Genomic DNA, 11,702 nt, shown 5'->3' with positions numbered 1-11,702 from the left:
GAGAGAGAGAGAGATCCCATTGGCTGTTCTGTGCATGCATTGCCTGTGCGTCAAAGAGAGGAGAGGGCTTGCTGCAGGAAAGGGTCTTACTCTACCTCATATTCTGCCGTTTTTACACATTCTATCGACTGCAGCTTTAACGCAACAACATGACAGTAGTATCCTTCTTCTCAGCTAACTCTCGAAAAGAAAAAAAAGAGAACCTGCTTTTTTCCAAAACGTTGAAATATTCCTTTAACAGCTCTTGCTGCCTACCTGAAGTTCTCCACCAGGATCAGCTCCTCATTGTTGAACTGATTGTTTCTGTAGAGCACTCCCAGCTTCACCACCATCTTGATCAAGTTCTTGATGATCTTCTGCGACTCTTTGCGGTTGCGGGTGTACTCCTTGGTGACGCGGTAGAGCTCGTCCAACACTTCGCTGCTGGTGTCATCGATGAAGAGGTTGGCCATGCTCTTGGTGGCCATCTTGCTCATCAGCTTCTTCTGCGCCTGCAGGGCTAAGCTCTTGGTGCTGAAGGAGTCCATGGCCAAATCTGGGTCAAGACGAGAAAAAAAGATTTAGTTAAATGGTTATGCATGTAATGAGTGGACATATTTCCTTTTACAAAAGATGAAAAGAATGGTCGTTTCCTCTTTCTTTTCTTTTTTTTTTTAAACAGGGGATATAAAACTGTTGGCAGCCCAGACTCTCATCTCAAAGGGCCAAACATAACAAGCAGACAGCCTGCAATGTGTGAGGTTATTGCTAATAACATCTACACTAACACTGTTTAAACTGCAGGGCCAAGAACGGTTGCCTTTATCAGATAATGAGCCGTGGCAGCTGTCAACTTAGTCCCAGCAACCCTCTGGCTCGGAGCCTACAAGGTAGTTAGAGAAGAATGTGTCACTACGTGATCAAGAGCAAAGTCAGTCACAGCACGACCATGCAAAGCAGACAATGTAATCTGGACGTCGCATCTGCTGAATGCATTCAGAGATCAACATGTGTTCAAGTGTGTGTGTGAATGTGACACAGACAGCGACCACTTATTCACTGCACGTGTGCTGCCTTATTTATGTATGATGTTATGTGTTTGTTTGTGTTCTAAAGCAGAGTGCCTCAGTGAAAGGCTGCCCCCATGATGGAGGCTCATGAATAGTGGAGGTCCCAAGGGCCGCCGGCTTTCACACTGCCATGTCTCCACTCAAATGAGGCAGGTCCACACAGCACGTCTGATCATTTCACCAGCCGTGTCTCAATGTGTTCTGCAGGTCACTACTTCAGGTTTGTACATACGCTTTTTGAAGAATAAAATGAATCGATTTTCCTGTACACTCCCTCTCTAACCTTCACAGATTTCAAAAGCAGCTTCAAGCAGCTGCCCTCCACTGCCAGAGCAGGTGGAATGAATGAGGAGAAAGAGGGGGGATTCTATTTTTGATAAGACATGGTCACCGTTTTCAAAAATGTATTCGTACATAATTATACATACAAAACAAGTTTTATTAAACAATTTCCTAGATTATGTTTAGGGATATTGAAATATGGCTACAACTATTTATCATTAACCTTGATTATAAAATGTCAGAAAAAGCCTTTTAAAATTTACCAGAGCCCAAGGTGATGACTTGAAATTGCTTGCTTTGTGCAACAGTTTAAAACCCAAAAATAGTTACTGTATGATGATACAATTGAGAAAAAAAAAAAGATCTTTCCCAATGTTGCCCGTAGAATTTTATACACGTAAAACGTCAGAGTTTAGATGTAATTTCTTCCAAATTAATTATTTAAAATGATATTGCAAGGGCAGTTAACAGAGCATGCATGTGCACTCTATGGACAAATCCCGTTTATATTCCTCAGTAAACAAAGAATTGTTTTGGTATCCATCCCAAAAGTCAAGTGCTGAATCAACACTAGTATTACATTTTTTTTTAAACAATACCAACACCCATTGTGTTGCCTCTCAGGAATCAAGATACTATTCTTGCAAATAAGAAAAACATTTCTTCACCTCAGGGGAAAAAAACAGTCAGATCTGATTCCCGTAATACATCTCCCTCTCACTGACATGCTAAATGTAGCCTAATTGGCAACTGCGAATTATATTTAATGTCCTATTCACATCCCAATAGGGGTTTATTCTCCTCCACATGCAAGTATCCCTAACGCTTAACTGAACCTCTGCATGATTGGCAAATTGCCTTTCCACGTGCACGAGAACAATAAAAATCCAAAGCAGGAGATTTTCTATTAGTCCAGGAGACAAAATGAACGGTGACACATCCCTGCTGGGTAACTTGTGATTTTTACTGTTGATACTAGAAGGCAGTGAGTCTGCTGCTACAGTGTGTGATTTTCATTCCCCTCTCTCTCTCTCTCTCTGCAATGCCTCTCTAAGAATATCAATAAGACTCCTTGGAGAGCTTCAGCAGGATGCTTCCCAGTCAGTAGACACATGAGGAGAGGGAGAGCAAAGTCAGAGGCACAGAGATGCAGGGGAGAAAGGGCGGTGGGGTGCTACATATCAATCCTGAAACACCGGGGAAAATGTAGGTGTTGAATGACAGGTCATTTATATATTGTCTCATGCTGACTCTAGTTTTACTCCCTCTCTCTGTGCAGGTGCTGGATGTTTAATCGGGCTTCTGGCTGTGCTGATCAAGAATCACTGGTAGATCCGCATCGACTGATTCACCGCTATTGTAACTTGCACTGCTGCTTTGTTACAGAAAATCCTGCTGTGATGCAATGTGTGCTAAATGGATAACAAGGAGAATGCTAAACTACTGATCAGACTAAAAAAAGAAAAACAAAGTTGAGAGCTTTATTTCTATGTCAGCAGCAATTGAAAAAATCACTTAGTCCTGCTGTCAACCTTTAATCACAACGGTGCGTCACAAGAAGAGGACAGTCACTTATCGCAACGCTTAAGGCCGTTGTATGCTTCTGAGTCGAATCGACAGCTTACCCCTGCAGACCCCTCTGCATCTACGTCTGCACCTCTCAAAAAATGTAACTTTACATTGCGGCGACGCACATCTCTCGTCCGTGGCTTGGTAACGTTGCATTCCCCCCCCCGACTCATTTCCTGATTCTCCTTCTCTATAAACATGAAATCAAGAGGTTCACTTTCCTGCTAAAGATGTGTCACCTGGGTCAGAAAGCACAGAGGAGACCTTTGTTTCTCACTATGACTAGAGTCAGTACTCGCTCTGTAGCTAATCACTGTCACTTCTCCCTCTCACACACACACACACACACACACACACACACACACACACACACCACACACCACACACACACACACACACACACACACACACACACACCACACACCACACACCACACACACACACCACACACACACACGTTTTCAAATGTAATCAATCACTTTTTTTTTTACTGTTCCCTTTGAAAACCATGTATCTTCAACCAAAGGTCAACTTTTTGTGAGCCGAGAGGACCAACTTTTTTTAGCTTTGTGTATGCACTTTTTAGTTAGGCCAATGGGAATTTAAATGGGTCCAGTGGGTATATTTAGTTTAACAAATAGGAGGATTTTCTCAACCCATAAGTATAAAACCCAGAACACTAACATAGGCTACAGCGAAAGCTCTGCGTGGAGCCTCTGCAGAAGCACAAAATGGCCTTTAAGTGTAAAGCTGCATTCTGTTCCACAGTGTACAATAACAGTACTCCCTTCCAGCGAGGCACAATGATTGATGGGTAATCTTGCTCGTCAACTTCATGCAAACTAATGAACTGTTCACAGTTCCCCTTGAACTAAACATTTTTGCTCCCTACTGTTTGGAATCTTATTTAACATGGGCGAACACTCTGTGCAGTCCACTTCGCAAGGAACTACTAGTCTGCATTTACCTCCCTTTCTTTCTCTCTGTGCCCTTGCTGATGGACGTTTAATAATTTAGAAAAGTGCAACAGGATAATGGGCACAATAAGAAAGGCAACCTCTTTATCAGATCGGATGCCGATTTCACATTGCTCATTAAAGTCCACTCTTGTCGCAAACCGGAGCCAATCACAACTCTGTGTAGCCTGCCGACAAACACTCTTATCTCAAGGATGGAGGGACAACCCTACTCTCCCCCTTCATTTCCCCAAAACGTGAAAATGAAAGGCCTCATGAAAAAATGTCCTCAGGGAAGAAGCGCTTGGAGTGATGAAAAGGTTTTTGATCAAGGAATCTTTTTTTTCTTGTGACTTTGCAGCATGAGAATGGTTACTGACACATTTAAATGGACTGTGAAGTTCGGTGCCCAGGACAGCCTGGCCAACACTGACACAACGTCTCCATAGTATTTATAGAGGCAAAACTTTAACGGATTTAAGGAGGAACTAGACATGACAGCAGCAAAAACTGCTGAGTGTTGTTGGAAAATACACAAGCCACAGCCATCGCTGCATACAGAAATCATGCAAACACATATCTGCACACATTACCTTAAGATCTGGTTTGAGCAGCTGAAAAGGAAATGAAAAACAAAGACCGATTGCAGCAGCTAACAGCTCCTCAACATAATTACAGCAGTTAGACATGCTACAAAATAATCAACTAGCTCAGAACAAGCAAGCATACACTCACTCACTCACAAAGACAAGCAGGCAAAAGCTCAGCAAACATGACTCATGGAAATGAAACCAGACCCTACAACACAGTGTTGGATGGATGTCTCGTAACAGTGAGGGAGTCTGGGTAATGTACCCAGGGACGCTCACACCTTCCAGCAGGTGCAGACAGCCTTGTCAGCCCTGTTTGACAGCCTGACTGAGGGATCGAGGCAAAAAGAGATGACGAAAAAATAACCCACCTGTCTTCTGTCTCTAGTCCTCTAGTCGTCAGGTGAAGCTGCATGTGACTTTAATTTGCTTTACCTCTTTGAGTTTCAGGGCAGGTAAAGCTGATGTCTGCATTGGGAACACTTCAGCCAACAGCCTTTCTTAACTCCTTTGGGGGAAGAGGAACAAGTGGGAAGAAAACTCCTACTGGCTGTTGTTTTCATTTAGTGTTTTAACAATGTGTCCACTGCCGAGACCATCAAGACGGATGGATTGAACAAGGGCTGTAAAGACTGACTGAAAGAACCCAATAAGACAACTTTAAAATGCTTCTTTTGTCTAACCAACAGTCCCAAACCCAAATATATTGAAATTATAATGATACAAAAACTACAAAAATAAAAATAGTGAATGTTTGACTGAACTAGCTGCAGTATTTGTCTGTGTGTCTCTGTTGACTCACTTACCAATAAATAAAACCAAAGAAAAAAAAAGGAGAAATCTTCAGGATACTACAAAAAGATTCTGCACATGCTACTTGACATGAACATTTTGTTTCCTTCTGGTTGCTCAAATTTAGATTTAATTCAACATGATGTGAGCGTGGCATTGGTATTCCAAAAGGGGGCATTGAGCAGGATTTAGGATGCAACCTCGGCATCGACTGCAATCACTTGTCAGTCAAACCAAAGCTGAGGTGTCACAGGTAAGAAAGAGCCAGAAATCGGATACACCTGTGGTTCCCGCCCACTCTAACGCATGTCATCAAGGCGCATGAAGAAGAGGCCACAGCACCTAAAATACCACCACTGTTATACCGGCTGCCAATCTTGAAAGCTTGGTGGGTGCTGATAACAGCCAGCATAAAGAAAACCAATAAAGAATGCGTTTCACACTGCTTGGCCACCTCAAGTTGCTAAAAAAAAAAGAAAAGAAGCTTTGGCAGAGATTGTAGAACTTTCCATGACACTGTCTAAAAGTGACTGGTTGATGGCAGCAGAAAATGTCACGACGTTCATATTCTTCAGGGATGAGTAGTCACATGGATTGGGGCACTGTGACCCTAACAGAGACGACTCCATCAGCAGAGAAAATCTTCCCTCCTGTAGGAAGGAACCGATTACACAGCACTGTACAGTATTTCTAGCGATTTACCACTCTCGAACTTTCTCAACGGACAAATCTCACCACAATCATGCACCCTACAACACAAACAACCTTATAATATACCCACAACATAATGCGTGATTACCTCTGATGTTTCACAGTAATCTTTCCCCCCCGCTGTGTACTGAGCATGTCAACATTCAGATGTGTAATTCCCCCCCCCCCCACACACATTTTTTGTCGTTTACATTTTCAAAAGAATAAATTGTCATGTGAAGGAGTCTGGTCAATGATCTTTACCATTTGTCCTCCCTCTCCCTCTACTCCTCCCTAACTCCTCTGTCCTGTTTCCTGCTGCTGGTGTTTAATAAATTCAAAGTACAAACAATGTAATATTTTAAACGCATTAAACTAGGAAAAACTAAACAAATTACTATGAATAGTGCAAATCTTACCGCAATCATGCGCCACACGACACAAACAACCTTATAATATGCTCTCAGTATAATGCAGGTTTGTGATTACCTCTGATGTTTCACAGTTATCTGTTTTCCGCTGTGTACCGAACATATGTCAACATTCAGAAGCGTAATTTCATCAGAGCAACGGTCGAAAAAAAAGATATTCAGTTTACTATCACATATTACAAAAAGGTGAGCAGCAAATCCCTTTATTTGAGAAGCAGGAACTAAGAACTTTGTGGCATGTTTGATTGAAATATTAGTTAAATGATTAATCGATTATTAAAACATGTAGTTTAATTATTTTTCTGTCGATTAACTATCAATTCAGCTCTAATATAAACACTTTCTAATACATTTCAAGTAAACGTTCAATCAACACCTATCTGACACAGTGGCAGCAAATGATAAATGTCATAAAGGTAGTATTTATTGCAGGGCTGTAATAAACTGGATTGGATAATGTTGTACTGTGTACACTCTCTGAACATTTGTATTTGCTTTGCTGCCTTTTGGTAGAACTCCCACAAGTAAAAGGTGAATTTAAAACAACGTGTGAAGTCTCAGAAACCATTATAACCTCTATTCCTATGCCAGTTTAAATAAAAGAGCCTCAGAACACTGTGCAAAAAAAAAAACAAAAAACTGTGGACCCCTGAGAAAAAGTCTGAAAAAAAGTTCCATTATAATGACCAAAGGCATTAAGGATTGTCATTTAAACGTATTCTTAATCGGGAAATCTTGAATCAGAAAACTTCTTTCTCCGCAGATTTTCCCCAGCTGTATGATATAATCCGTCTCCAATTTGAGAAACAATAGACAATCTGGGCTGTTATATAAGGCATATCCGTGCTTTGTGTTCAGACAGGACAAGTAACCACTCAAATGAGCTACTGGACCCACTCCACTGTTAGGGAATCAACAGCAGGAGTTCAAGACAAGTGAACGCTGCAGTTTCACCTTTCATCAAGTTTTGTAGTGTTTGTCTCACTCTTCATTTGAGATGTTGCATAACAAAGGAGGTGCTGACTTTGCTGATGAGAGAGCCGGTGCTGCGTGTTAGCAATTGTATATGGCAGGCGTGTGTGTCTGCGTAATGGTCTCTTTTGTACACACTTATCTGGTTCAGCAGCTCTGACATGAGAGCCATAATTACACCACGTACATAGACATACATCAAGAGATACACAACCGATGCCAACACACTACATGCATGCTTGGGATGAAGTAGATCTTTGTACGTGCTGTCACTTTCTCATCCTCCCACACAGTCATCGTCTATGAAGATCTACTGAGAAACGAGGCAATCAGTGCCTTTCGCTCAGACACTATGCCCCCCTACTCTTTTTTAACAGTTTTCTCAGATCTGCTAGAGCCCTCGAATGATTAATAATTAACACATCAGCATATAACGGATCGGGGTTTAATAATTCAGTCTGCCGATTTGGACTAAAATAGACCGGAGGCTAAGAGGAGACTGCGGTGCAACAGGTTGGGGCAGAGATGAGGGACGGGGATAAAGGGTGGGCTGCCAGCACATACAGTAAGAGACAGTGACTGTGAGCAGATAAAGTTAATTTAGCAACATCAGTCAGTGTTATGCATGTTTAATAAGGCTGGGAATACAGTAGCTGCTGAGCTGCCCGAGGGCCAACACAACACTCACTGACAACATTTGTTCAAGTGTTAAAATTCAGAAGTGGGTAGTTACAACTGAGCTGATTTGGAATAACACATCTGTGAAAAAAGACAGATTAATAATGAATAAAAATAAAACGAGTGCACTATCGTAGGACTTCACTTTGAGTGCTATGTCCCAGTATTAATTACATATTCTTTGCAATATGATTAGCATCTTAATGGTGCCACACATAATGCAAGACATAATCAAGGTGCTAACTGGTGCTTGAGCTTGGACTGATGTCTAGGCCTATGACATTTTAATTAAGGCCACCATAAGAGCGGGGCACATTATAAGTCATTTTCTTCACCACAAGCCTCAGGTGAGCGTAATTTGTTAACTTGACATGCAATGGAGTGGCAAAAAGTGCTTGACTGTAAGTACAGCAGGGATGGAGATCAGTGACTACAGAAGGGGACCAATATGAGACGACATGAATGAGTCAAGTGGGATCGCAAATGAGCCCAGCCTATAGGCAGATATAGCCATCCCTCACTCTCTCTATTTCAAACAATGCCATGATATCTGCAGGTCACGTGGCTCTGCTATCAGACAAGGCCACATACTCAATGTTTCAGGTTTCCAGGGAAACTGGAGGCCACCTGCGTGCTTGGCTGAACTTTGCAGCCTAGTAAAAGCAGGTCAACACCTCTCTTGTCTTGTCAATGAGTTACCATGGATTCTCCTCAGCAGGAACAACAGTGTCTCTAGCATTACTGCTGCAATTTTAAGCTCTGCCTTTAATAACACTGCAAGGGGGATGCCTGGCAACGTGACTGTATTGTTCTATTCTAAAAGACACCCGGAGGAAAGGATCTGCACAGATACAGTTACACTAAAATATACATAGACATGGCTCACCAGCATTTGCTTAATCCTGCTATTCACTGGCAATTATTGTATATCATTGTAATTATTTCTTGTCTTTCAGAATCACATTGTGCTGAAACAATAATACAGCTGCTGTGAAAGACAAAGCTATGATTAATGATTAAAAGCAAATACTCATTAAAACTAGTCATGGATGAAATCTAAAACAAAAGGACTTTCAATGAACTTCTTTGTACGGTATTTCATCTTCACTACATCTTCCAAAGCAAAGGACATCAATTTGAATATTTGAGGGCTGCAAATAACAATAGTTTTCATTATCGAGCATCATATTAAGTAACTGATTATTATTTTATACAACAAAATTTCAAATGAAAGTAGTCAAAAGTGCTCATGATGATTCCCTAACGCTTAAGCTGGTGCCTTCGGATTGTTTGTTTTGTCCGACCAACAGTCCAAAACCCAAAGATATTTAATTTACAATAAAGATATTGCTTCTGTTGAAGGGGTCACATACCAAATAGGTTGGGAACTACTTTGTTAGCCTAAAAAATATCAAAGTATAGTGCAAATTATTAATCGACAATTATCTGATCATCTGAAGCCCAAACATATGCAAAGTACAATGATATTAGAGAAAATAAGTAAATCCTTGCAACCAAGAAGCTGGAAAGAGGAATTTGGCTATTTGCTTGAGAAATGACTTAAACAGTTAATTAATAATCAAAATAGTTGCTTATTAATTCACTGACACTATACTAATAGATTTATGGATTAATTATGAGAGTTCCATCTTATTTAGTTAGATATTCAAGTAAACTGGTGGATAAATGTTGTCAACACAGCAGTTTAAAAGGAGACTAAATGTGACTTAGAGCCTGATGTTCAAATCCGAATTACAACACAGCTATCAATGTGTGGAATATTGAGTTTAACACACACACACACACACACACACACACACACACACACACACACACACACACACACACACACACAGATATGATGTGAAATAAAGTCCTGCAGTTGGTCTGTGATCATGATTTCAGCCCTGCCTCAGCTCAGTGGTTGTCAGCTATTGCTACCAACAACAAAGACACAAGGACGCCTCGGCAACTAAAACGGAGTAGGTCAAAAAACACCAAAATCATTTCACCACTGATACAGCTAATGCAAGGAGAGAGGCAGCTCCAAGTCCTGATCCAAGGCCATAATTCATTTGACACGTCTGTTGAGGCTGTGCATGATAATGTGTGCTGCTACCTGCCAGAGCCCTGGCTGCACAGTGAAGCTATTCATCCACACCCTGAACCTTGTTCTGGAGCAAAGCTTTACAATGTAAACACAGCAATGTGTTAAAAAATATCTGTGTATGCAAAACATATGTCATCCCCTTTTTCAGTCTCAGTCTGGATATGCAGGGGATTACATTGAAACTACAACAAGGCTTATTAGGTGTTTAAACTAGCAGGGATGAAAGCATTTTCTTTATCTCTTTTTTCTTCTTCTTCCCCATTTACTCAATCTCTTGTAAGATGGTAAAGCATGTGCCCTCACCATGAATGTTAAGTATAAGATAATTGTAAAATATTCTTTCAATTGGCCAAGTTACATATTCTCTGTAGGCTATAGTGCTCTACAGGTTGTATTATCTTTTACCCAATTTCAACATGGACAATGTAGGCTATAAATATATATTATAAGTATGGTCCAAAGTCCCACAAAAGTCTAAAATTGGAATTTTAATTATATTGAAGCAAGATATCCAATTTTACAACCACTGGTTTCACATGACACCAAATATGGTCATATATTCTGCAATGTTTTCGCTAGGCTACTTATGAATAAACAATAAACCGGTTTAGTACTCATCATCGTCATCCACATGATGGCCTACAACTCCTTAATTCATGAGTGACACAGTTCCTTAATTTGTCTTCAAATAATGTCAATAATATGCAGGATAGTTGCTAGTAAAAAGCATTATTTTCATATCAACAGCCTAACTAACAAAACAGCAAGAACTATGACATTGTTAATAATCAAAATGCTATATTTGAATCACGTCCTGATATGACAGACCGTTACTTCCGCTAACTTCGTAGCAGAAAATTAAGCCTGGCAAAGAAAGACAAGTGACCTGGCAAACAAAATGAGATTCATTAAGTTCATTAGTCCGTTGACCGTTGAAAAGCTAATCGAAACTGACAACACTAAACAATTCAGTGAAAGAAAAAAAAAAACTGGGTGTGATTTTACGACAGGCCTCTGATAACAGATGACCGATATTGTTTGTTAATGAGATGTGCCATTAAAAACTGCTCGAGCGTTTAAACGAACCCGGTTCCAGTGACATGGCTTTTACCTTTCTCTCGCCTCAGAGGGACACAGGAGGGGTCGGCCAACGAGATGACAAGTTAATCTTAACTAAATATCTCAAGTCTTCATCCTGGCGGCGCAGGGAGAAGTCCATTCACAGCAAGTTTGGTTTGTTCGCTTGTTTGGGAGATAAAGAAACACGTCCTCCCCTCGCAGCTCCTTCTTGTTCTCTAAGTTTGTAACCGTGTATCAGACACAGATGTGTAAATAATTGAAAGCGTGTTTTCTTCGCTCGGCTGCTGTGAGATCGGTTACGCGAGTTAGTTGTAACCCGAGTCCTCCTCCTAGTCGTAAAAAAAAGTTTCAAACTTGAGGGGGATTTGGAAGTAGCTAGATTGATGTTGGCTCGGGCCAATGAAGGAGCGACGAGAGGAGTGGACCAACCCAATCAGGCCGGAAGAAAAGAGCTATAACCATAGACCGTTTGTATTAACGGTCTATGGCTATAACACAAGAAA

General features: G+C 40.9%; 1 protein-coding gene across 2 annotated transcripts in view; it reads right to left on the bottom strand.

Moving 5' to 3' along the window:
- The window catches only part of tnfaip8l1 (tumor necrosis factor, alpha-induced protein 8-like 1), a 13,440-nt gene extending 1,792 nt beyond the window's left edge, over window positions 1–11,648 (bottom strand). Inside the window, exons 1-2 of one of the 2 annotated variants that reach the window (XM_032525417.1) lie at window positions 11,242–11,648; window positions 256–535 (exon numbers count right to left, since the gene is read on the bottom strand). In XM_032525417.1, the coding sequence (XP_032381308.1) occupies window positions 256–527 (272 nt within the window). In that variant the 5' untranslated portion in view covers window positions 528–535; window positions 11,242–11,648. Of the gene's footprint in view, window positions 1–255; window positions 536–11,230 lie in introns of both variants that reach the window. The other variant, XM_032525416.1, reaches the window with a different exon arrangement.
- Between the last annotated feature and the right edge of the window lie 54 nt (window positions 11,649–11,702).

This window comes from Etheostoma spectabile, chromosome 9 (genome assembly GCF_008692095.1).
Source record: "Etheostoma spectabile isolate EspeVRDwgs_2016 chromosome 9, UIUC_Espe_1.0, whole genome shotgun sequence".
In the NCBI taxonomy this organism is placed as follows: Eukaryota; Metazoa; Chordata; class Actinopteri; order Perciformes; family Percidae; genus Etheostoma; species Etheostoma spectabile.
This window is presented reverse-complemented; position numbering and strand designations above follow the sequence as displayed.